Source organism: Nerophis ophidion, linkage group LG11 (assembly GCF_033978795.1).
Source record: "Nerophis ophidion isolate RoL-2023_Sa linkage group LG11, RoL_Noph_v1.0, whole genome shotgun sequence".
NCBI lineage: Eukaryota > Metazoa > Chordata > Actinopteri > Syngnathiformes > Syngnathidae > Nerophis > Nerophis ophidion.
In genome coordinates, this window is record NC_084621.1 from 3,145,755 (window position 1) to 3,172,382 (window position 26,628).

General features: G+C 38.1%; 1 protein-coding gene across 1 annotated transcript; it reads right to left on the bottom strand.

Moving 5' to 3' along the window:
• Window positions 1-916: 916 nt before the first annotated feature.
• On the bottom strand, window positions 917-25,005 carry nop2 (NOP2 nucleolar protein homolog (yeast)). Its single transcript, XM_061914917.1, has 16 exons — window positions 24,864-25,005; window positions 19,647-19,773; window positions 19,526-19,568; window positions 19,372-19,436; window positions 18,953-19,254; window positions 13,251-13,488; window positions 11,972-12,171; window positions 11,800-11,889; window positions 8,709-8,796; window positions 8,481-8,621; window positions 8,246-8,385; window positions 8,082-8,171; window positions 3,385-3,507; window positions 3,216-3,313; window positions 1,542-1,672; window positions 917-1,459 (listed from the first exon to the last, which is right to left on the bottom strand). The coding sequence occupies exons 2-16, from the start codon at window positions 19,750-19,752 to the stop codon at window positions 1,074-1,076; spliced, it is 2,241 nt and encodes a 746-aa protein (XP_061770901.1). The 5' UTR covers window positions 19,753-19,773; window positions 24,864-25,005; the 3' UTR covers window positions 917-1,073.
• Window positions 25,006-26,628: the final 1,623 nt, after the last annotated feature.

Genomic DNA, 26,628 nt, shown 5'->3' on the forward strand with positions numbered 1-26,628 from the left:
GTTTCATTAACGTCCTCCCAGCGCGGTAACAACACACAACAACAGCAGTCACGTTTTCCTCTAGCATAAAGCAGCTTGTCTGCTGTAAACAGCAATGTTGTGACACTCTTAAACAGGACAATACTGCCATCTACTGTACATGCATATGTGACTGTAACATCTACGGCAGGGGTCACCAACCTTTTTGAAACCAAGAGGTACTTCTTGGGTACGGATTAATGCGAAGGGCTACCAGTTTGATACACACTTAAATAAATTGCCAGAAATAGCCAATTTGCTCAAATTACCTTTAACTCTGTTATAATTATTAATGACATTTATCTTTGTGGAAACACTGATCATCTTAGTGATTTCTCACAATAAATATATTTTTTTCATGTTTTAAATAGGTTAAAAGCCAATCTGCACTTTTCTAGCAGTAAATATACTCCCCCCCCCTCTTAACCACGCCTGCCCCCCTGCCCCATCCCCGACCACACACACACCTCCCGAAATCAGAGGTCTCGAGGTTGGCAAGTATGCGTGTGGTTTTTTTCAAGTTATAGCAGTGAGATATAAATATAAATATTCAAAGCATTTTTTTTTACGCCAGCTCATCAAAGCTTCTTTTAGCACAACTTTAATGTTAAATTTGATGGATAGTACGTTTTTTAATTCCTTCAGGAGAGTTCCCTCAGGAAAATTAAAAGATGATAGAATAAGTGTTAAAACATGTTGATTGGAAACACTAAATTGGCCCTAGTGTGTGAATGTTGTCTGTCTATCTGTGTTGGCCCTGCGATGAAGTGGCGACTTGTCCAGGGTGTACCCCGCCTTCCGCCCGATTGTAGCCGAGATAGGCACCAGCTCCGCCCGCGACCCCAAAGGGAATAAGCGGTACAAAATGGATGGACAGAAAGAATACAAGAAACTCTGATTAAAGAACATATCTTAAAAATTTAATATGCCACAAACATAAAGGATATTTCATGATGCAAAAAGGAAACATGAACCTACTCCAATGCGTGTATGCAGCAAAGTGAGCTTAGAATAATGACATGAACATCAAAACATTGTCATACGTGCCTGTATGATCACTTCTTGCTGGGTCCTTTACGCGACATGCGTTTCACGTTATTGAATTTATTCTTTCCCATTCTATTCTTGGCTCCATGGGATGTTATTTTCTTGTTTCTTTTCTTTTTCTCAAATCTGCTCCCATCCTTTTTGCCGGCCTTCTGTGTTTTCGTCTCATCCGCAGGTGAGGGGGTCTTGACCTCCAGCCCCTTCACGCTCTCTCCGTCCATCTTGGCGATCTTTGCGTTTTTAGGTCCAGTCGAAGAGTTCTTTTTCTGCCTTGCTTTACCGTTGGTTTTGGCCAGCTCTTGGGACGTTTGACCAGCCTTGGCGGTGACGTTGTTCTTGGTCTTGTCCGCTGTGACTGCTTGATCTGCCACCTCTTTTGCTGCAATGTCCTTCTCTATAATAGGGACAGACATACAGGATGAGCTCTTGACCAACTGAAAGCCAGCATGTGACGCAATGCCAAGTGTTATTTTTACCTGAAGGCGCCACCGGAATCACATTGGAGAATTTTTTAAACTTGGCCACAAAAAAACCGTCCATATTGTGAGAGTGCGGGTAGAAACGTCTTGTGAGTCGCAGAGTAGGATGGAATCGACGCTCTTTGAACCTGAAAAAGTGCAACAAATACACCTCAGCAATGAGTTCTTGGACACTGTAAGCCAGACCTGGGCAAATTAAGGCCTGGGGGCCACATGCGGCCCTTTAAGCTTTTCAATCTGGACATTTTTTTAAATTGATCTCAACTCTGTACACTGCTGCTGGAATTTAAATTTTCCTGAAGGAACTCTCCTGAAGGAATCAATAAAGTACTATCTATCTATCTATTCCCGCCGGACATTCCCAAATAATAGGGACAGATGTAGAAGGAGATTTTTACAAGAAAGTTCTAAAGCTTAGTGATATATCAGATATATCAGATTTTAAGTGTTATAATTTTTTTTTTAACCCTTCACGTTTATATTTCCCTGTGTTTGTTGCATTTTTGTTGAGTTTCGCTTTATTGTAAAATATGTCGATCGAGAGGGGGCGTGACATTCATATGTTGTCAATATTCAGTATTTTATCATTCATAGTTAATATTGTAAATCCCACATTCTGTATTTTCATGTACATTCTGGGTGTCTCATTCAGTAAAACAATTTAAAATTCCATTCCGTTTTTAAGGCGGTCTGTAATAACATTTTCAGCATTCAATCAGACATTATTGTGAAGTTTTGTATTAGTGTTCCAAAAAAATCACATATACCGGCCCCAAACACATTCTTTTCTATAAATTTGGCCCCCTGAGTCAAAATAATTGCCCAGGCCTGGTGTAAGCGGTTTAACTTCTCAGAGTGCCTGATTACATGGACTGGCACCTCAATATTTCTCGGACCTCATCCAAATTTACATTCCTGCGCGCGCTCTGAGGTCCGAGAGCCAGTTCCAGCTCGTGGTGCCCAAGACCAGACTTAAGACCAGGGGACACAGGGCCTTCTCTGTGGCCCTAAGCTCTGGAACACTCTGGCCCTCCATGTTCAAACTGCTTCCACAGTGGAGTGTTTTAAGTCTCGTCTTAAGACCCACTTTTATTCTTTGGCTTTTAACACTACGTGAGTTGTGTGGTCCTCTGTGTTTTTTATACACTTTGATTTCTATGTCACTGTTTTAATTGATTTTACCATTTAAAATAGTTTTTAATCATATTTGTTTTTATATGGTTTTTATTGGGTTTATATTTATTTATTTTTTGTTTTTATTCAGTCATTGGTGGAGCATAATATCGTTTTTTTTTTTTTTTAATGTTTTTAACATGGCTGTGCAGCACTTTGGAAACGTTATTGTTGTTTAAATGTGCTATATAAATAAAGTGGATTGGATTGTTTACATCCATATAAGCGGTTGTCATTTATTTGTGATTTTCGCACAGACGATAACAGAATGGTTAAAATATTTTTTCTCTATTTGCTTGTTGTAATGCTGTGCAACCAGACAGTAGTTGCTGAGGGATGAAAATTAAAATTGCAATAACAACACGTCGACAAACATTTTTCATTGAAATTACCTTTTTGGGTGTAAAATGCTGTCCAGAAAAGTGGTCTACCATGGGCGTCAACTTAAGCAGGCACTTTTTCGTATGACAAAATACAAAGTGAACTAGTTTTGTATACCTGGTGAAGCCCTCCTTGCCAAAATCCAGTCCTGTGGGAACTAGTTTGACATTCCTTTTCTTCAAGGCGTAGTCGACAACCCATTCATTCTCCTCCATCTGCCAGACGACAGGTAAATCACCAAGAGAACAAACACAGCTTGACCATTAAGCATGCACAACACACTAACCGTTATGGAGCATGTGCAGTAGACCAGATATCCTCCTGTGGTCGACTCTGCGTTGACAGAGTCGATGGCGGCTAGCAACAACTCTTTCTGCAAGTGGGCACAGCGCTGGATGTCTGCTTCATCCTGTCAGGAAATACAATGCATTTGTTATAGGAAAAGTTGTCAAATAACAATAAAAGGTTGTAATGTTGTTGTCGCAAATCCTATGTGGAAAAACAAAATTTCAAGAAAGAAGTTGTATTTTTTTAATAGAAAAAAAAACGCAATGTTATGCAAATTAAATCTTGAAGTCCCGAGACGAAAGATGTAGTGTTCCAAACAAAAGTTCTTATACAAAAATTGTGTAAACTTTGTTTTGAGTCTTAAAGTTACAAAAAAATAAATAAAGTAGGAAAATAGTCAAGGACTTTTTTTGAAAAAAATAAAAAATAAAAATAACTAATATATATATATATATATATATATATATATATATATATATATATATATATATATATACATATTCATACCGTATTTCCTTGAATTGCTGACGGGGCGCTAATTAATTTAAAACCTCTTCTCACTCCTGCGCTTACCAAAGGCATGCGGTAAAAGTAAGCATGCGCTAATTATTTTAAAACCTCTTCTCACTCCGGCACTTACCAAAGGTATGCAGTAAAAATTTGAGTGTGATGAAAGCTTGGACCTTAAATCCTACTGAATAGCTCTTAATCTTCTTCCCTTTATGCGATTTCAAATTACTGGTATTGAAATCAGCCTCTTCCATTTTGAAAATGAAGACAGGGGAAGTGTCACTCGTGACGTCACGAGTTTGACCAGGCGGTAATACTAAGCATGCGCTAATTATTTTGGGAAGAGAATTTGACCCGGCAGTAATTCAAGGCAGGCGCATACTATATGTCCTGCGGCAATTCAAGGAAATACAATATATTATATATTTTGCCCTGCGATGAGGTGGCGACTTGTCCAGGGTGTACGCCGCCTTCCGCCCGATTGTAGATGAGATCGGCACCAGTGCCCCCCGTGACTCCAAAGGGAATAAGCGGTAGAAAATGGATGGATGGATTATATATTTTTTCCAAAGAATTCTCTCTTAGTTTGCAAATTATCACATTTTTATCTAGTACAATTTAAACTCCCTATCCAGGTAGTTTAAGACAATTGTTGTAAAAAAAAAACAAAAAAAAAAACAAGAACAGCAGCAATGTAACAGAAAAGACTTCTCATCAAATTATGTAATTTTTTTTCTCATTTTATTACTATTAAAACTTTTTTTTTTTTTGAAAAGCGCTTTAAAAAAACTGAGACACTTTACATACATATATTTAAATTTTAACTTTTTAAGTCCAAGGCAAGTGCTGCCTTAAAGGAGGGTTCATATATCAATACATATTGAAATCATGATTATTGATTAAGTAAAGCAGTGTTGGGGTGTCAATACAATACCACCATGTCATTTGTAATGTCTAATGAAAAGACTATAGTTAAACGATATGCATATATTTAAGGAAAAATATTAGTTATTTTCTTATTCTTTAATAATAGAATATAATAGAATAGAATGGACATTATTGTCATTATATTTGCATATGACGAGATTAAGGACTCCAGCTTAAGATGGAGTAGTGGGAACAAATATGGGGTAAAAATAAATAACACAAGAGGTAATAAAGGAAAAACTAAAAATTGAAATAGACTACTATACAATAAAAATAATAAGCAAAATACTGCATAATATACAGAACTAGACAAGAGTACCGAAATAATAAATAATAATCAGTGTCGGACGTATTGCACTCGAAGAGTATTATTGCACATTAGGGTAGAATATTGTATAGGGGTGAATTATTATTACAAGTTAGAGTTCAACATGGTGACAGTTCTGGGAGAGAAGCTTTCTCTGAGCCTGTTTGTTCCGGCTCAGATGCACCTGTAGCGCCTGCCCGAAGGTAGCAGGTCGAACAGGTGGAAGCCAGGGTGTGTGCTGTCCTTGGTGATGCTTTTTGCTCCTTGGTGAGAACATCAACTTGTCAACTTTCTGTCATTACATGATGCCTTTATCTCTATTTTTATATTTTGATAGACAGACTTTTTATTTTTTTCAAAGTTATGTACAGCTGATGTATCGGGACAGATCCATTATGAGTTTGAGCAGAAATATGTCGTATAGGAAATAACTGTACAAAATAACACATTGACAAAATAATGTCACATAAATGATTTTTAAAGTGACATGAAAAAAAAACATGTAAACAAAACCCGGTGTTTACTTTTTGATATCAAACTAAAACACAAAGCAGTTAGGCTAATGAAGATGAAGTTTAATAAACAATCTTTGTTCTTCTCCAACCCCTCCGAGAGTTTCTCTATAACAATTTGGCCAACAAAAAAAACCCTCCAGAGCGATATGCCAATCTGTCGAGTAAACAATCTTCACAGCCAGCGTTTAATTCGATGAGACGACAAATAAATTGAGCTAGTATTGATGTTATTTGAACACTGATACAGTTTGCAGTTAAAATAAAGGAGTGAACATATCAGTAAAAAAAGTAAAGACTTTATAATTAAAGAATAATAATGGATTACATTTTATATCGCGCTTTTCTATTATTAGATACTCAAAGCGCTCACAGTGAAGTGGGAACCCATCATTCATTCACACCCTGGTGGTGGTAAGCTACATTTGTAGCCACAGCTGCCCTGGGGTAGACTGACGGAAGCGTGGTTGCCAGTTTGCGCCTACGGCCCCTCCGACCACCAGCCATCATTCATTCATCATTCATTCACCAGTGTGAGCGGCACCGGGGGCAAAGGTGAAGTGTCCTGCCCAAGGACACAATGGCAGCGATTTGGATGTCAATAGGTGGGAAGCGAACCTGCAACCCTCAGGTTTCTGGCACGGCTGATCTCCCCACTACGCCATACCACTCTATATACATATACATACATACATATATACAGTATATACAAACCCCGTTTCCATATGAGTTGGGAAAGTGTGTTGGATGTAAATATAAACAGAATACAATGATTTGCAAATCATTTTCAACCCACATTCAATTGAATATGCTACAAAGACAACATATTTGATGTTCAAACTGATAAAAATTTTTTTTTTTTTGCAAATAATCATTAACTTTAGAATTTGATGCCAGCGACACGTGACAAAGAAGTTGGGAAAGGTGGCAATAAATACTGATAAAGTTGAGGAATGCTCACCAAACACTTATTTGGAACATCCCACAGGTGTGCAGGCTAATTGGGAACAGGTGGGTGCCATGATTGGGTATAAAAACAGCTTCCGTGAAATGCTCAGCCGTTCACAAACAAAGACGGGGAGAAAGTCACCATTTTGTGAACAAATGTGTGAGCAAATTGTCAAACAGTTTATAAACAACATTTCTCAACGAGCTATTGCAAGGAATTTAGGAATTTTACCATCTACGGTCCGTAATACCATCAAAAGGTTCAGAGAATCTGGAGAAATCACTGCACGTAAGCGATGATATAACCGACTTTCGTACCCTCAGGCGGTACTGCATCAAAAACCGACATCAGTGCGTAAAGGATATCACCACATGGGCTCAGGAACACTTCAGAAAACCACTGTAAGTAACTACTGTTTGTCGCTAGTAAGTGCAAGTTAAAACTCTACTATGCAAAGCCAAAAGCCATTTATCAACGATACCCAGAGACGCAGCCGGCTTCTCTGGGCCCGAGCTCATCTAAGATGGACTGATGCAAAGTGGAAAAGTGTTCTGTGGTCTGACGAGTCCACATTTCAAATTGTTTTTTGGAAACGATGAATGTCGTGTCATCCGGACCAAAGAGGAAAAGAACCATTAGGACTGTTCTAGGTGCAAAGTTGAAAAGCCAGCATCTGTGATGGTATGGAGGTGTATTAGTGCCCAAGGCATGGGTAACTTACACATCTGTGAAGGCACCATTAATGCTGAAAGGTACATACAGGTTTTGGAGCAACATATGTTGCCATCCAAGTAACGTTATCATGGACCCTGCTTATTTCAGCAAGACAATGCCACTTGTTACAACAGCCTGGCTTCATAGTAAAAGAGTGCGGGTACTAGACTGGCCTGACTGTAGTCCAGACCTGTCTCCAATTGAAAATGTGTGGCGCATTATGAAGCCTAAAATACCACAACGGAGACCCCGGAGTGTAGAACTTAAGCTGTACATAAAACAAGAATGGGAAAGAATTTCACCTGAAAAGCTTCAAAAATGTGTCTCCTCAGTTCCCAAAGGTTTATTGAGTGTTGTTAAAAGAAAAGGTGATGTAACATAGTGGTGAACATGCCCTTTCCCAACTACTTTGCAGCCATGAAATTCTAAGTTAATTATTTTTTTTTTTTTTAAATAAAGTTTATGAGTTTGAAAATCAAATATGTTGTCTTTGTAGTGCATTCAACTGAATATGGGTTGAAAAGGATTTGCAAATCATTGTATTCTGTTTGTATTTACATCTAACACAATTTCCCAACTCATATGGAAACGGGGTTTGTACATACATATATACTGTATATACATGCACATATACATATATACTTTATATACATGCACATATACATACATACATACATACATACATACATACATAGATACATCCATCCATTTTCTACCGTTAGTCCCTCTCGGGGTGGCCAAATACTGTAAATATCCAACAGTAAAGAGTGGTTTACCTTGCTGGTCTTCACAGCGGGGTCTTTAGCAATGACTCCTGTGCCTGAACAAGGTGCATCCAGCAGCACTCTATCAAAGCCCCCCATGACCTGCACGCAAAGTTCAACCTTTTAGTCTTAAGTATACAACAAATAAAGCACATCTGTACATGCATGCACATTACCTTTGGGAACTCCCTGCCGTCGTAATTGCACACCAGAGTGTTGGTGACCCCCAGACGATGGATGTTGCCCACTACGCTTTTCAATCTATCAGCTTTGGCGTCGTTAGCAACGATCACACCAGTGTTCCTCATCAGCTGAGCTAGAAGAGAAACATTTCCAAATTTTTTACACACCTGCAAAATCTAATTAAATTCCATCCAGGAGCTGTTTTTATAAATATTTAGCAGTTCTTACCAATATAGGTGGTCTTTCCTCCAGGGGCTGAGCTCATATCCAACACAAACTCCCCCTCCTGTGGCGAGAGCGCCATGACTGGCAGGAAGCTGGAGGCTCCCTGGAGCATATAATGACCAGACAGGTACTCTGGAGTTGCACCTGTGTCATCGCAACACACAAATGGATTTCTCGGGTGTTGTCTCTATTCTTGACATTAGTGGAGTGTTCATAGTTTAGCACACATACCTATAGGGACAGAGGAGTCGAAGATGATCAAACCCACTTTGGACCACTTTCCCAGTGGATCCAAGTTCACTCCTCTGTTGATCAAGGCCTGAAAATAGAAATAAAATAATTCAGTTGAACAAATTACTGCTTTTTATTGCATTTCAGTGTTGTGCGGTCCAGATTCTATTATTGTCTTCGCAGACTTATGGGAAAAAAAACGATTGCAATATTTACTTGCTTTACTTATTTTGCACTGAACAGAAAGTCACCCTGTGTATGTTTTAATGATTTCCATGTAGACATTAATTATGTTAACCATCCATCTTATTTGCTTATTCAAGGTTGGGTCACAGAGAAGCCCAGACTTCCCTCTCCCCAGCCACTTTGTCCAGCTACTCCTGGAGAATCCCAACACCTTCCCAAGGTCAGCTGGGAGACATGGCCCCCCCCCGTGTCCTGGATTAATAATTAATAATACTACAACCCATGTGGACATAATAAAACTGATCCATCCATCCATCCATTTTCTACCGCTTATTCCCTTTCGGGGTCACGGGGGGCGCTGGCGCCTATCTCAGCTACAATCGGGCGGAAGGCAGGTTTGTAGGTCTAAAATATTATGTTAACAAAAGCCGTCGACTTAAGCAAACACTTTTAAGAAATAAAAAGCCCAAAAATTGGCCATCTTAAGCAGACCCGACTTCATTGTGTTACACAGATTACAAAAAACTCCCCCAACCATTGTAATAAAATTCTGAAACAAATCTCATACTATTAAGAGTTTGAGACTTGATTCTTCTAAAATGAATACTTTTATTTGTGCGATCCTCCCAAGGTGCAGCCTGTTAGGACTAAGAAATGATTTGCATTCGGATCATTTTATTTCTTCTTAATCCCAACTAAGGTTTTTACGCTACCAGAATTTAAGAATTATTGAATTTTCACGATTTTACGCAAAAAAAAAAATAAAAAAAAATCCATCTATCCATTCCATCCATTTTCTACCGCTTATTCCCTTTGGGGTTGCGGTAGGCGCTGGTGCCTATCTCAACTACAATCGGGCGGAAGGCAGGGTGCACCCTGGACAAGTCGCCACCACATCACAGGGCCAACACAGATAGACAGACAACATTCACACTCACATTCCCACACTAGGGCCAATTTAGTGTTGCCAATCAACCTATCCCCAGGTGCATGTTTTGAAACTCATAGTTTAAAATGGTCAAGAATTTAAGATCACTGTGCTTCAACATCTATTGGCACATAATTTAAATTGTTATCGTTTGCAAAATTTAGGAAATAAGCAAGTGGATACAGGAGAGCTTTAAAGGGGAACATTATCACAATTTCAAAAGGGTTAAAACCAATAAAAATCAGTTCCCAGTGGCTTATCTTATGTTTTTGCAAAATTTTACCCGTCCCAGAATATCCCTAAAAAAAAGCTTTAAAGTGCCTTATTTTCGCTATCTGCGAAGACACTGTCCATTTTCCTGTGACGTCACATAGCGATGCCAATACAAACAACGTGGCGGTTACCACAGCAAGATATAGCGACATTAGCTGGGAATCAGACTCGGATTTCAGCGGTTTAAGCGATTCAACAGATTACGCATGTATTGAAAGGGATGGTTGGAGTATGGAGGCAGATAGCGAAAACACAATTGAAGAAGAAACTGAAGCTATTGAGCGAATAGCTATTGACGCTATTCGACCATGTTTGCCTTAGCATCGCCGGTAAAAGGTGCAGACCAACGATCGGAAGTTTCGCATCTTGTGACACTGGATCAACTTAAATCTGTCGATTGGTGTTTGTTTGGCATTAAATCTGGGTGGAAGGAAACGCTGGATGCAAGTATAGTTTCAAATGAACATACAGCTAGCCTAAATAGCATGTTAGCATCGATTAGCTGGCAGTCATGCCGCGACCAAATATGTCTGATTAGCACATAAGTCAACAACATCAACAAAACTCACCTTTGTGATTTCATTGACTTAATCGTTGGAAATGCATCTGCAGGTTATCCATACATCTCCGTGCCATGTCTGCCTTAGCATCGCCGGTAAATAGCATGTTAGCATCGATTAGCATGCCATGCTAATTGATGCACATTCTACGTAAATCAACTTGAATCCGTCCCTGATCGTGTTGTTACACCCTCCGACAACACACCGACGAGGCATGATGTCTCCAAAGTATGGAAAACAGTCGAAAAAATGGAAAATAACAGAGCTGATTTGACTCGATGTGTATAATGTGTTTAACAAAATGGCCGATTGACTACCTTGGTGACGTCACGTTTTGACGTCATCGCTCCGAGAGTGATGAATAGAAAGATGTTTATTTTGCCAAAATTCACCCATTTAGGTTCGGAAATCGGTTAAAAAAAAAAAGGTCTTTTTTCTGCAATATCAAGGTATATATTGACGCTTACATAGGTCTGCTGATAATATTCCCCTTTAAAAGAAGTGAAGTATATTTATATAGCACTTTTCTCTAGTGACTCTAAGCGCTTTTACATAGTGAAACCAAATATCTAAGTTACATTTAAACAAGTGTGGGTGGCACTGGGAGCAGGTGGGTAAAGTGTCTTGCCCAAGGACACAACGGCAGTGACGAGGATGGCGGAAGCGGGGATCGAACCTGGAACCCTCAAGTTGTTGGTACGGCCACTCTACCAGCAGAGCTCTACCGCCCCAAAGACAAAATCTAAACAATTTAAATCAGAGCCAATGGTAGGAATTAATTTAATATTAATTATTATTGTTAGTCCGTCATCTGGTGTTTGTGTTCGATTATTATTGTGTTTTAAAGAAATTATTCAATAATCTTGAACATTTTAAGTATTATCATTTTTAACACTTTTTTAACAGCCTTTGTAACTTGTTCTGAAATGGTTCCATTATTATTTACATACCCAACAATAAATTGTGATATACTTACTGTATATCATTATCACAGGAGGCTGCAATATGGATTAAAGGCAATATGAGCCATTCCTAGAATTCAATACTAATAATACTGAAAAAAGCAGGTATTGGTGTATTTTTTGTGTGTTGGTATCTAAGTATCAATGCTTTTGACAACCCTAATCCCAACTAGGTGATTTACCTGAGCAAGGTCCCGCCTCCTGGTTTTCAGCGTGTTGGTTCGAATAGTGACAGGTCTCTGAATTTCATTAGCCTCAAGGAAATCCACCAGCTGTGACAAAAAGACTGGTGTTAAATCACCCATCCTAGATATCATCTGGACATTATGTCCATGTCACTGTGAGAAGATTCACCTCTGAGAGCGGGAAGAGGTCCATAAACTTCTCAATGAGGAAGTCATTGTAGCTGTAGTAGGTGCACAGATCCTTAATCAGCAGAGATAGGTACTCTCCTCGATCTTTGCCAACCTCTCTTTTGGCCGTAAAATTACACAGCACATCCACGTTGTCCTTTATCCTCTGGTAGATTGTCTTCAGGTCCACAGGCAATAAACCTGTGTCGTGTTGGTGACAAAAAAAGATGGGATTGCGAACAATTATTTGCTTAATCGCATCCTTAACTGGACTATTAGACGCAGTGTTGTGAGTCCCTGTTATGGGAACAGTTGTATTTATTGAGTATATTGTAATATTTTTCTTGGAAAGAATGTCGCAACTATAGGGAACTTAAGTTATATTTACAGAAAATGGTTATGTTCGAATATCAGTTTTCGCCATTTTATCTTCAATCTTTTTCTTCTACAGTTAGCACTGGTTTTGTAAAATTACCATTTGTTCCCATATTACATTTTTTTGTTATAAAGTTTAACTTGTTTTTTCCAAATTGGTAATGAAATAATAATGAACAAAAAAGCCTTTAAACAAATCAAGTATTCATATATTTATTTCATTTGAACATAGTTGACTTTATATTTTTACAGCTAAAATTTTGTCCTCAAAATATTGGATTTTTGGAGTCTTAAAAAACATAACTGTGTAAATTTACTAATTTTGCTCATTACTCATTTTCTCTAAACACAATTACTTGTCATTTTAGTCTAAAATTAGATTCTTCTTTTCTTATATTTACATGTTATTTTTGTACATTTACTTATTTTTGTCTTGTTTTTAGGATGCTTTTTCTCCAAAAATGTGTGATTACTCCATATTATTGTATAATATTATATTAGATTTTTTTTCTCTTAAAACTATGACTGTTCTATTGCACTATTGCATAATAAACATAATGTTATAATATTGGCATTGTTTTCACCTTAAATTGAGACTTTTCCCATATAATACATTTCATTTTTATAATAGTGGAATAGTTCTCCCTAAAAATTGGGACTTTATTAAATAAAATTACCACATTTTTATATTTTATGACAATCTTTGTCTCATGAAATTACGACTTGTCCCCTGAAATTACCATTTTTTACTTATGTAGGGACTTTTTTTTACTTAAAATTGTGTCTGTAATTTTGGAAAATTTACAATTAATTTATTTTCATAAATCAACTTTCCCCCCCCTTCATAACATTATAATAGAGGAAGTTACTATTGGAGGAAATAAAGATGAATTACTGCTACACACCTTCCTTCTCACTCTCATCTCCTGCAGGCAACCTGAACTGATCCAAGTCCTCGATGTTGGTCTGGATTGTGTCTTCCTCATCCTTAACTTCTTTCCCATCATCATCATCATTTTTGGCATCATCATCGTCGTCATTGTCATCATCATCATCATCATCATCATAGTCGTCGTCGTCATCAAGACCCAGAGTTGCCTTCAGCTTTTTGCTTTTCTTAGCTGCACGTTCAATGGGAAGAAGCTAAAGAAAAATGAGAAATAAGTTGGCTGAAATTCATTCAAAGAATTTACTTTCATAAAGATTTTTTTAAAAGCAGCAAAATGATGTAATTATGGCTAGTGTGGCACATTATTACTTACACATACGGACAACGCTTAATAGACAACATATTGAATAAAATGGGAAATCATGTCTTCAGTTGTGAAATACAGTTGAATCGTTACATAAGTAATTATTTAAAAATATGTATTTTATAACCAATATATTTCATGACTTTTTTTTATATTTAATGATCTGTGTTTTTTATATATTTCACTGTAATTTTTAACTATTTGATGACATTAATATTTTTAATGGAATATTTTGCCATTTTAAAACAATTTAAAATGTAATGATTACTTTTGGAACATCTTGTCATACAGAAACAGCCATACTCGCTTTACATTCAGAATTGTAAAGGTTTCAACAAGTCCAATTTAAAACTTTTAAAAACTTTTTTAAGACCATAATGAACATAATGTACGACCATTTCTCATTCATACAGACAAAAAAGTACCAGTGTGCTGCATATCAAGTGTTTTCATGTAAAAACAACCAGAACGTCAGCAAAGGTAGAAGAAAGCACAACAATGGATTGTCTGTGAAAGGGACTGTTAGCATCTCCGCTAAAGCTGGTTAACTTTTGTCTTTGAGACTCAGAAATGAGCAAACAGATAAACATTTACACTACTGCAGCCGCACAAGGATGTAAAAAAAAACAGGTGTAGACACAGAGTGTCTAAAAAGAAAGAAAGGGATTATGGCTTGCAATACATTTTACCTGTTTTTTGGGACTTTTCTGAACACATAATATTGCTAATAAAGCAGGACTAGGTTTCATTTAAGCATGACAAGATGACATTCCCGAATGCAGCTGAGAGGCTCCAGCACCCCCCGCAACCCCATTTGGGAAAAGCGGTAGAAAATGGATGGATGGAATAAGACATTCCCAAATCTTCCGTGCTTTCCTCATCCAACCATAAAATGAGTGCAAACACTACACAGACAACATTCAGTTGCGGTATAATCTTGGAGAAAAGATTAGGCATGAGAAGCTGACCTGAAATTACTGTAACAAACAATAGAAATAATATAAGAGAATTATGTATTTTTTATAATTTTACTGCTGAGTACGCTATTACCACAGAAAAATTTGCGTTTGCTTCCTGTATGTAATAGCATTGTAATATCTGTGATGTAAGTGTATGTGTACTGTGCCGTTAAGGGATGTCGCAGATGTGTGTAGCGTGTGCACGGGTTTCCGCAAGAGTTGGCTGACTACTGAGTTACTGCAACTGAGTGTGCATCCTCGTCTGTGTCACTTTTTCTCCACCGCGTGGCATTACAGCACGAGTTCACTCGTGAACATTTTAAATAGCACCCGCAAAATTAAATAATTTAAAAGCAAGACTAAAGTTTATGCATGTTTTAAATACAAGCAATATTAATAGATTTTTAAGACCTTTCTAATTCGTATTTACGGCCTTTTATGAGATTTCATGGGAATTTTAGAGATTTTAAAAAGGTGAACTGCACTTTCTTTTTGTAATTTTGCCCATCGTTCACAATCATTATGAAAGATATGGTGACAGATGGATTTTTTTTAATGCATTCTAAATATTAAAATATTTTATATATTCGTTCAATTCTGCCAATACAGACCCTAAAAAACATCCAAACACCTCAATAAAGGTTTTGTATACATGATGTCGGTCTGGGCGATATATCGATATATACGATATATCGCAGGTTTGTCTCTGTGCGATATAGAAAATGACTATATCGTAATTTTCGAGTATACGTTCTCACGCAGGACTTTTAGCTGCGGGCGTACACTTCAGGCTCTCCTCGCTCTTTCCTGTGTCTCCTCATAGACAAGCAGGCGCACATTCTTACATACGTCACAAACTGTCGCGTCACACGTCACATACACGCCCTCGCAGAGCAGAGACGTAGCAGTGTGGCTAATGTTAGCTGCTAATGTAGCCGTACAAGAGAAAAAAGGTGCGGATCTGGTAACAAATGAAGGAGGACTTAATTCCCAATAAAAACCGCAGGCTTTCCATCGTCTGCCGGTGGTTCGGCTTCAAGTGGGAATATGTCGAACAGACAACCGTAATAAGTCAAGCATGCAGTACAAGCGTTGCTATAAAAAGTAGCATTACTGCTAATATGTAGCATCATTTGAAAAGTCACTCGCTAGAGAATGAAGAGAATTTCATAACTTTAGTAACAGACCACATAGTGAAGGACGAATACTATTTGATTTCCTATTATGCAGCTCATTTTTATTTGACACTTAAAATGTCTCTGACAATCTTGCACTTTATGTTTTGGAAATTACTTGAATGTTTGTGCCATTGCTTAATAACTTTAATAAATACACTTTTGTTCAGTTGACTTAGTTGTGATTTCCCTCTCTGCATGAAAGTTTAAAAGTAGCATATATTAATGCAGTATGAAGAAGAATGTTTTAATGTAGACACATAGAATCATCATACTGCTGTGATTATATGTATCCAGTGTTCATTCAAGGCCAAGGCAAAATATCGTAATATATATCGTATATCGCAATATGGCCTAAAAATATCCCGATATTAAAAAAAGGCAATATCGCCCAGCCCTAGCATGATGTAATTATATACCGTATTTTTCGGAGTATAAGGCGCTCCGGAGTATAGGTCACACCGGCCGAAAATGCATAATAAAGAAGGAAAAAAACATACATATGTCGCACTGGAGTATAAGTCGCTTTTTTGGGGGAAATTTATTTGATAAAATCCAACACCAAGAATAGACATTTGAAAGGCAATTTAAAATAAATAAAGAATAGTGAACAACAGGCTGAATAAGTGTAGGTTATATGAGGCATAAATAAGCAACTGCTATGTTAACCTAACATATTATGGTAAGAGTCATTCAAATAACTATAACATATAGAACATGCTACACCTTTACCAAACTATCTGTCTTCTCCTAATCCATAAATCCCATGAAATCTTTCTCGATGTCGCTTCTAAACAACTCTGCCAACTCCAAAGGTATGCACCGCTTCCTCTTGTTGTTTTCTGCTGCATATTTCACTACGTCCAGTTTGTAATCTGCAGTACATGATTTCCTTTTCGGTGCCATTTTTGTTCAGCCCTTCTCAGTTTTTATAAGTTACTGCCAACGTTGAAATTATCCATTTTAATAGCTACGGCAATAGCATATAGCATATAGCAGTTAGCATCCCATGACCCACAATGCACTTCTGCCATGACCCTCCCCCGCTGAATTCTTATTGGTTGACGTGTGTGTGACGATTGCTGACATTTTCTCTGTCTCTTCTGTGAATGAGATAAATAATATATTTAATATTTTACGGTAATATGTTAATAATTTCACACATAAGTCGCTCCGGAGTATATGTCGCACCAAACTATGAAAAAAACTGACTTGTAATCCGAAAAATACGGTATGTAAAGTAGTAATGAGCACATTTATAAAAACGTTTAATATTCGCATATTTATAATTTTAAGCATACAAGGCACATTCATTTATAAAAAGGCATCCAAATATCTGCTTTTTTTTTTCTTTATCACTGATTTCTGCTCACTGCAGCCTTTATGAGAGCCAACAAACATAATACCTCTCTTACTGTACAATTTCTGCTGTCATTAGAATGCCGACAGCAAATATTCACATTTAGATGAAAAATGTTTCATAGTCCTCACAAAAAAAACAGGGTGGGGGGCGCAGGGGAACGTGTGTTTTTCGTGTCGTCCTCGCCAGTTCCAGGTCTGAAACGGCTGTCAAAGTGTCCCAGCTTGTCGGATTATATTCTAATTTCTGAGCCATCTATTTTTCAAGTGAGATGCATGATTTATGATCTACAATAAACTTACAGGGAACAAGAAAGCGAGGTGGCAGCAGACCACTCGATAATGTACACATTGGCCCATCCGGAAGTGATCATGGCGACAATAAATAGTTTGTCTGCGTTAGCGTCTGTTATACGAATTTCACTAATACTTGGTCAATATTTAAAGGCCTACTGAAAGCCACTACTAGCGACCACGCAGTCTGATAGTTTATATATCAATGATGAAATATTAACATTGCAACACATGCCAATACGGCCGCTTTAGTTTACTAAATTGCAATTTTAAATTTCCCGGGAGTTTCTTGTTGAAAACGTTGCGTAATTATGACGCGTACGCGTGATGTCACGGACTGTTAGGAAATATTAGCGCTGCACACACACACACAGCTAAAAGTCGTCTGCTTTAACTGCATAATTACACAGTATTTTGGACATTTGTGTTGCTGAATCTTTTGCAATTTGTTCAATTAATAATGGAGAAGTCAAAGTAGAAAGATGGAGTTGGGAAGCTTTTAGCCTTTAGCCACACAAACACACGGTGATTCATTGTTTAAAATTCCTGGAGGTGAAACTTTCCAATGTATCAGAGCGGTCAAGCAAACATGGATCCCGACCAAACGTCAACCAGCAGGTTTCGGTGAGAAAATTGTGGTTAAAAAGTCGCCACTTACTGAAGATCGGCTGAGCTTGAGCCATACATACAGCTGCCGTCGACTTCCCTCAGACACTGTCCTCAAGACACCCATGGATACACCCTTCCGACTATCAGGTACTATTAAACTCACTAAAACACTAGCAACACAATAGAAAGATAAGGGATTTCCCAGAATTATCGTAGTAAATGTGTCTAAAAACATCTGAATCTGTCAGGGTTTTTTTTAAACTTGATTAATTTTTTTAGTCCGTCCCTATCAATATCCTCAAACACGAATCTTTCATCCTCGCTCAAATTAATGGGGAAATTGTGGTTTTCTTGGTCCGAATAGCTCTTATTGTTGGAGGCTTCCATTAAAAACAATGTGAGGACGTGAGGAGCCATCAACGGGTGACGTCATCGTCTGCGACTTCCGGTACAGGCAAGGCTTTTCTATTAGCGACCAAAAGTTGCGAACTTTATCGTGGATGTTCTCTACTAAATCCTTTCAGCATAAATACGGCAATATCGCGAAATGATCAAGTATGACACATAGAATGGACCTGCTATCCCCGTTTAAATAAGAACATCTCATTTCAGTAGGCCTTTAAGTCACAAAATGTAAATAAAGTATTGTTGGCACTTTTTGAATGGTTGTTTATTGAATTTCATGGGTGAAATAGTGGCGCTCCCATTGGCTTCGCTGTAAGCTGACTTTTATTCACGTTTACTTAATATATGGAATGAAAAAAAAAAAAAAAAAATCACCCGTCACCTCGTCTTTCATAATGATTGTAAACGATCCCCCAAAAATAGAACAGTTCCCCTTTAAGGACTTGACTTCAAATTGTTGGATTTAAGACTTTTTAAAGACGCCGCGGATACCCTGATTATTATTGCTGATACAGCTCTTGTATTAAATCCCAGTGTTGAGCAGTTTACGTACCTCGCCATCACTTTCCTCTTCATCACTGCCATCCTCAAGTGCACCGTAGTCATCTACCATTTCATCATCATCATCCTCCTCCTCTTCATCATCCTCCCCCTCCTCCTCCAGTTCTTGTAGTCCTAATTTTTTGTTCATCTTTGCTCCTTTTTTTTGCGGCTTCTGTAGTTCCATTTCTTCCTTCTCCTCATCCAAATCTTCTTCTACCTCCCAGTGCTCATCGTCATCCTCGCTGTCAGATTCCTCCAGTTTACGCTTTCTCTTCGCCGGCTTCAGCCACTTGCTGTTCTCGTCAGTGAATACTTTAGGGAGAAAAACAGTACAAGGAAAAAAAAACACATGATTAAAAATATACACAAACCAAAGGCATATTTTACATTTGTGATGGCAGTTAATTGCAAGCTAAAATTAAAAGTAACCTTTTTTGGGCTGCTTTTTAACAGCATCTTTAGTCTTTGTTGAAAGGTTGGCTCTCTTTGCATTCCTGTAGATAGATGTATTGACAACAATAAGAATGACAGAAAGACATCATCCACACAGAATTTTCATTAATCTATTCCATCGCACTCATACCTTATTCTGGCTCTTCTTGACAGACGTTTTGGATCAGAATTATCTGCAAGCAAGAATATCAAAGTTAATGTTATGTCACATTTTTTATGATTTAGTAAAAAAAACAAAAAAAAAAAGTCACCATCTTTGATAAACTTGGCCAACTCTGTCTCCGGCCCCTTCTGCTTTTTGGATTTCCTCCCAGGACCGCGCTTCACCTTGTTTGTGGGATCCAACTTACGACCCATGATGCCACGCTACAAGGACACCTTGAAAAGAACAACAAAGCCAGGTTATTTATTTAGTTATTTTGCTACAGCACAACATATTTATAGATAGATAGAGAGAAACCAACAGCTAAATATAACTGCATTTACTTTGCACATTATAAGTCAACTTCCTGGACAATTTTTTATTTTCTATTTTGATTCTATCGTGTCCAAAATACAAACAAAATAACTGTACAATTATGTGAAAAAAGTTGCAATATTGTGAGAATAAAATTTGACGTTTACAGAAAGGAGTCATATTCCTCAATGATGTTCTAATAAAGTAAATACAGTAAATTCTAATGTTATGTGGAAAAAGTTTTCGATAACATTTTTTTCTCCAAAAAAGTTATATTGTTAAAAGACTTAACATTTTTCGGGAGAAAATTCTTGTTTTTAATAAATGTAATAGGTCAGAATGGTACACAGTCAAAATCTTACATGAATTAAATAAAAAAAGTAGCACTGTTTGGACAATCATTGCAAATTTTTTTTAGAACAGCCACAATATTGTTAGCATAAAGTTGTATTTTTTATTTTTTTATAAAAATGTAATGTTACAGGATGTTTTTTTCTTTTTAGCAATTACAATGACTATTTTTTTTCTTATACAATCATGACTTCATTCCTACTGTTTCAGAATTTTAAAAGGACAACTTAAATAGCACAGATACAAAAATACACACAAAATAGCTGTGTATAAATGGCAAATTGGATGTATTTTCATTAGAGTTGTCAAATATCAGATTGCCAATATTATCGACCGATAACTGCTTTAAAATCTAATATCGGATATCATCGGTATCGGTTTCAAAAAGTAAAATGTATGACTTTTTATAACGCCGCTGTGTACACGGACGTAGCAGATGAACAGAGCGCTAATAAACCTTAAAGGCACTGCCTTTGCGTGCCGGCCCGGTCACATAATATCTACGGCTTTTCACACACACAAGTGAATGCAAAGCATACTTGGTCAACAGCCATACAGGTCACACTGAGGGTGGCCGTATAAACAACTTTAAAACTGTTACAAATATGCGCCACACTGTGAACCCACGCCAAACAAGAATGACAAACACATTTCGGGAGAACATCCGCACCGTAACACAAAATAACAAATACCCAGAACCCTTGCAGCACTAACTCTTCCGGGACGCTACAATATACACCCTCCACCACCTCAACCCCGCTCCCATCAACCTCCCCATGCTCTCTCAGGGAGAGCCTGTCCCAAATTCCAAGCTGCTGTTTTGAGGCATGGTAAAAAAAATAATGCACTTTGTGACTTCAATAATAAATATAGCAGTGCCATGTTGGCATTCTTTTCCATAACTTGAATTATTTTGGAAAACCGTGTTACATTGTTTAATGCATCAAGCGGAGTATCACAACAAAATTAAGCATAATAATGTGTTAATTCCACGACTGTATATATCGGTATCACTAGATATCGGTATCGGTAATTAAGAGTTGGATAATATCGGATATCTGCAAAAAAGCCATTAGCGGACATCACTAATTTTCATCTTAAATAGTTATGGGTTTTTTTTTCAGGTATTCAGAGATACTGGCGGTCAACACACCCCTCCGACTTTCAGGTATGACCATATAATCTCACTAAAACACTAGTAACACAATAAGCAGATAAAGGATTTTCCAGAATTATCCTATTAAATGTGTCTAATAACATCTGAATCGCTCCCATTGCTTTTTTTTTTTTAGTCCTTCACTCTCACTATCCTCATCCACGAATCTTTCCTCCTCGCTCAAATTAAAGTTAAAGTACCAAAGATTGTCACACACACACTAGGTGTGGCAAAATTATTATCTGCATTTGACCCATCACCCTTGATCACCCCCTGGGAGGTGAGGGGAGCAGTGAGCAGCAGCGGTGCCGCGCCCGGGAATTAATGGGGAAATCGTTGCTTTTTCGATCCGAATCGCTCTCGCTGCTGGTGGCCATGATTGTAAACAATGTGAGGATGTGAGGAGCTCCCCAACCCGTGACGTCACGCGCACATCGTCTGCTACTTCCGGTACAGGCAAGGCTTTTTTATTAGCGACCAAAAGTTGCGAACTTTATTGTCGATGTTCTCTACTAAATCCTTTCAGTAAAAATATGGCAATATCGCGAAATGATCATAGAATGGACCTGCCATCCATGTTTAAATAAGAGCATTTCATTTCAGTAGGCCTTTAAGGCCACCTTTATACTCATTGTATCGTAGTCCTCTCAGAAGAGGACCTACAGTGCACTGTCTGCTTTTGCGAATGCATACAAACAGCTTGGTCTTGCCATCAATAGAAAGAAAACCCAAATCCTCCACCAACCACTACCAAACAGTAGTGCGCCTGTCCTGCCCCCAAACCTCTCAATTAACAAAATCCAACTGGAAAAAGTGGACCACTTCCCATATCTCGGGAACCTCCTGTCATCTGAAGCTGTCATTGACGATGAAATTCACCACCGCCTCAGCTGTGCCAGTGGGGCCTTCTCAAGGCTGAGGAAGAGAGTCTTTGAGAACCGTGACCTCCAAGCAAAGACCAAAATCCTGGTCTACAAATCAGTCGTGCTCCCCACCCTTCTGTATGGGTCAGAAGCCTGGACCACCTACAGCAGGCACTTAAAGGCACTGGAGACCTACCATCACAGATGTCTTAGAAAAATCCTCCGGATCAGCTGAGAAGACCGACGCACCAACACCAGCGTCCTGGAGGAGGCTGGCTTTCCCACCATCACTACCACGATTGCCCAAAACCAACTCAGAAGGACTTGCCATGTAGTCCGCATGCCTGACTCTCGCCTCCCAAATCAAGTCCTTTATTCAATCAATCAATCATCAATCAATGTTTATTTATATAGCCCCAAATCACAAATGTCTCAAAGGACTGCACAAATCATTACGACTACAACATCCTCGGAAGAACCCACAAAAGGGCAAGGAAAACTCACACCCAGTGGGCAGGGAGAATTCACATCCAGTGGGACGCCAGTGACAATGCTGACTATGAGAAACCTTGGAGAGGACCTCAGATGTGGGCAACCCCCCCCCTCTAGGGGACCGAAAGCAATGGATGTCGAGCGGGTCTAACATGATACTGTGAAAGTTCAATCCATAGTGGCTCCAAGACAGCAGTGAGAGTCCCGTCCACAGGAAACCATCTCAAGCGGATCAGCAGCGTAGAGATGTCCCCAACCGATACAGGCGAGCGGTCCATCCTGGGTCCCGACGAGCGGTCCATCCTGGGTCTCGACTCTGGACAGTCAGTACTTCATCCACGGTCATCGGACCGGACCCCCTCCACAAGGGAGGGGGGGGACATAGGAGAAAGAAAAGAAGCGGCAGATCAACTGGTCTAAAAAGGAGGTCTATTTAAAGGCTAGAGTATACAGATGAGTTTTAAGATGAGACTTGTTGAAGGGAAATGGGCCCCGGGAGGTCAAAAGAAGAGATTTAAGGATAACATCAAGGCAAACCTGACAAAGTGTCGCATAGACCTTAAGTCTTGGGAAGTCAAGGCAACAGACAGGACGATGTGGAGAAACCTTGTCCGTGAGGGTGCCGCGCAATATAATGACGACCTCCGCCATGCTGCACAAGACAAGCGCAGACTAAGAAAGGAGAGAGCATCCACCAAACAGGCCCAAGCCAAACCCACCACCACTACATTCCCTTGTCCACATTGCCCCAGAATAATCGGGTCCAGAATCGGCCTCCACGCCCACCTGAAGACCCACAAGGACCAGGAAGGAGGACAGTCCAGTGGGTGTGAGTTTTCCTTGCCCTTTTGTGGGTTCTTCCGAGGATGTCGTAGTCGTAATTATTTGTGCAGTCCTTTGAGACATTTGTGATTTGGGGCTATATAAATAAACATTGATTGATTGATACAGCCTGCTCTGTCCTTTCTTGATTGATCAATAAAGGACAGAGCAGGCTGTACTTCCTCAGGAGGCTGCACTCCTTCAACATCTGCAAAAAACTCCTGTGGATGTACTACCAGTCTGTGGTTGCCAGTGTTCTGTTCTACATGGTAGTGTGCTGGGGGGGCAGTACAACTAAGAAGGACAACTCCAGACTTGAGAAACTGATCAGGCGGGCCGGTTCTACGATGGGAATGAAACTGGACTCACTGGTGACTGTGGCAGAGAAGAGGACTGTTGACAAACTAGTGAGCATCCTGGATGATGCCAGTCACCCTCTGCATAGCGTTATCAGTAGCCAGAGGAGCCTGTTCAGTTCTAGACTGCTTCATCCCAAGTGCAGGACTAATAGACTCAAAAACTCCTTTGTCCCACACGCCATTAGACTGTACAACTCCTCTCTGGGGCGGGGGGTACTAGGATGACAGGGGATGCAAAACAATAACAGTGCAATACGTTTTCATAACATGGTCACTCTGCCTACTTCGTCCTGTTATATTCTTATTTTACTGTTATATTTTTATTCCCATTGTTGCTTTTTAGTTTTTATTCTTATTGTAATATTTCTCTATTTTGTTTCCATTTAAACCCCCATTATTTACTTTTATTTAAATTGATCTCAACTCTGTACACTGCTGCTGGAATTTTTATTTTCCTGAAGGAATCAATAAAGTACTATCTATCTATCTGATTGATTGACAGTCATACTCGACCACGAGTGACTGCCGATGATTGCAATGTTAAAGTAATACTTAGTCTTATTTGGCAGTATCAATCAAAAGCATTGTCATAACTTAACACAGCATTTTTAATGCAGCTTTTGACTTAAATGACATTAATTTCTGCATGTGTACCTAATCTAATGGCCAGCGAGTCTATAGTGACTGTAAACGACTACGTTGAATTTGTATTATTAAAATGTGTTCAAAATGACATTTAACGGCACGTCTAAAACATTAAATTAATTTATATTAACCAACCAGCTAAACAAACAGGTCAATTTGTATTTAAATGTTTGAAACAACTTTAAATGCTCATCATGCTAGATTGTGTGATATCTTGCTATGGCATTATTTTAATGCATTCTACTATTATTTAGGAACACATATATTGTTGTAAACACTAACATATGTCCTGCTCACTGACATCAAAACAGTATTTGACTTACTTTTCAAACCGAACGATGACTTTCTGAAGTCGGACGAAAAGCTAACACGTGAATCTTGCCGACTTCCACGATGCAGAGACTTCCGGCGCGCAAACGTGACGTAGGTGTGACGCGCACCATCGCTCATCGCAGTCAAAGTTGATCAAATATTATCTGAATGGGCCGATGGCTTCGCACCTGCTTTATTAAATATATATATGTTTTTGTATTCTATTTTTGTTACTTTGAATTTACAACCCCCTGGCGCTGTTTTGTACTGTTTTTATAATGTTTTGTAATTTGTTATACTGTTGTTTAACTACCGTATTTCCTTGAATTTCCGCCCGGGCGCTAATTAATTCAAAACCTATTCTCAATCCTGCGCTTACCAAAGGCATGCGGTAAAAGTAAGCATGCGCTAATTATTTTAAAACCTCTTCTCACTCTGGCACTTACCAAAGGTATGCAGTAAAAAATTGAGTGTGATGTAAGCATGGACCTTAAATCCTACTGAATAGCTCTTAATCTTCTTCCCTTTATGCGATTTCTAATTACCGGTATTGAAATCAGCCTGCTCCATTTTAAAAATGATGACAGGGAAGTGTCACGAGTTTGACCAGGCAGTAATACTAAGCATGCACTACTTATTTTGCGAAGCGAGTTTGACCCCGCAGTAATTCAAGACAGGCGCATACTATATACCCTTGGGCAATTCAAGGAAATACGGTATTTTGATTATTGTTTCTCATCTGTTTGTTAATGTTGAAATTTAAAAATAAACATTAAAAAAAATAAAAATAATACAAAAAAAGACGCAAAATAAAAAAGTTTATAAGAAATTGTCGATGATGCTGTGTTCCAAATTTAAGTTATTTACTGAATCTTAATGAGATTATGGCTTTGCGCTTTGTTTATTGTAAATATATATGTATTTTTTTGTATTCTATTTTTTGTTACTTTGAATTTACAGCCCCCTAGTGCTGTTTTGTACTGTTTTTTATAATGTTTGGTGATGTTTTATACTGTTGTTGGACTTATTTTGATTATTGTTTCTCAACTGTTTGTAAATGTTGAAATTTATAAATAAACATTTACAGAAAAAAAAAGTTGATAAGGTATTGTTACAGATATATGTATATATATATATATATATATATATATACATATATATATATATATATATATATATATGTATATATATATATATATATATATATATATATATATATATATATATATATATATATATATATATATATATAAATAAATGAATGAAATATATAGTGTATTTCCTTGAATTGCCGCCGGGGTGCAAATTAATTGAAAACCTCTCACTCCTGCACTTACCAAAGGCATGCAGTAAAAAATTGAATGTGATGTAAACTTGGACCTTAAATCCTACTGAATAGCTTGTAACCTTCTTCCCTTTATCCGATTTCAAATGACCAGTATTGAAGTCAGCCTCCTCCATTTTGAAAATGATGTCAGGGGAAGTGTCACTCGTGATGTCACCAGTTTGACCAGGCGGTAATTCAAGACAGGCACATACTATATGCCCTGCGGCAATTCAAGGTAATATGTATATATTTTTTTGTATTGTATTTTTTGTTACTTTGAATTTACAACCCCCTGGCACTGTTTTGTACTGTTTTTATAATGTTTTGTAATGTTTTATACTATTGTTGGACTTATTTTGATTATTGTTTCTCAACTGTTTGTAAATGTTGAAATTTAAAAATATACATAAATAAAAAAAGTAGTTTTTTTATATCTATCTATCTATCTA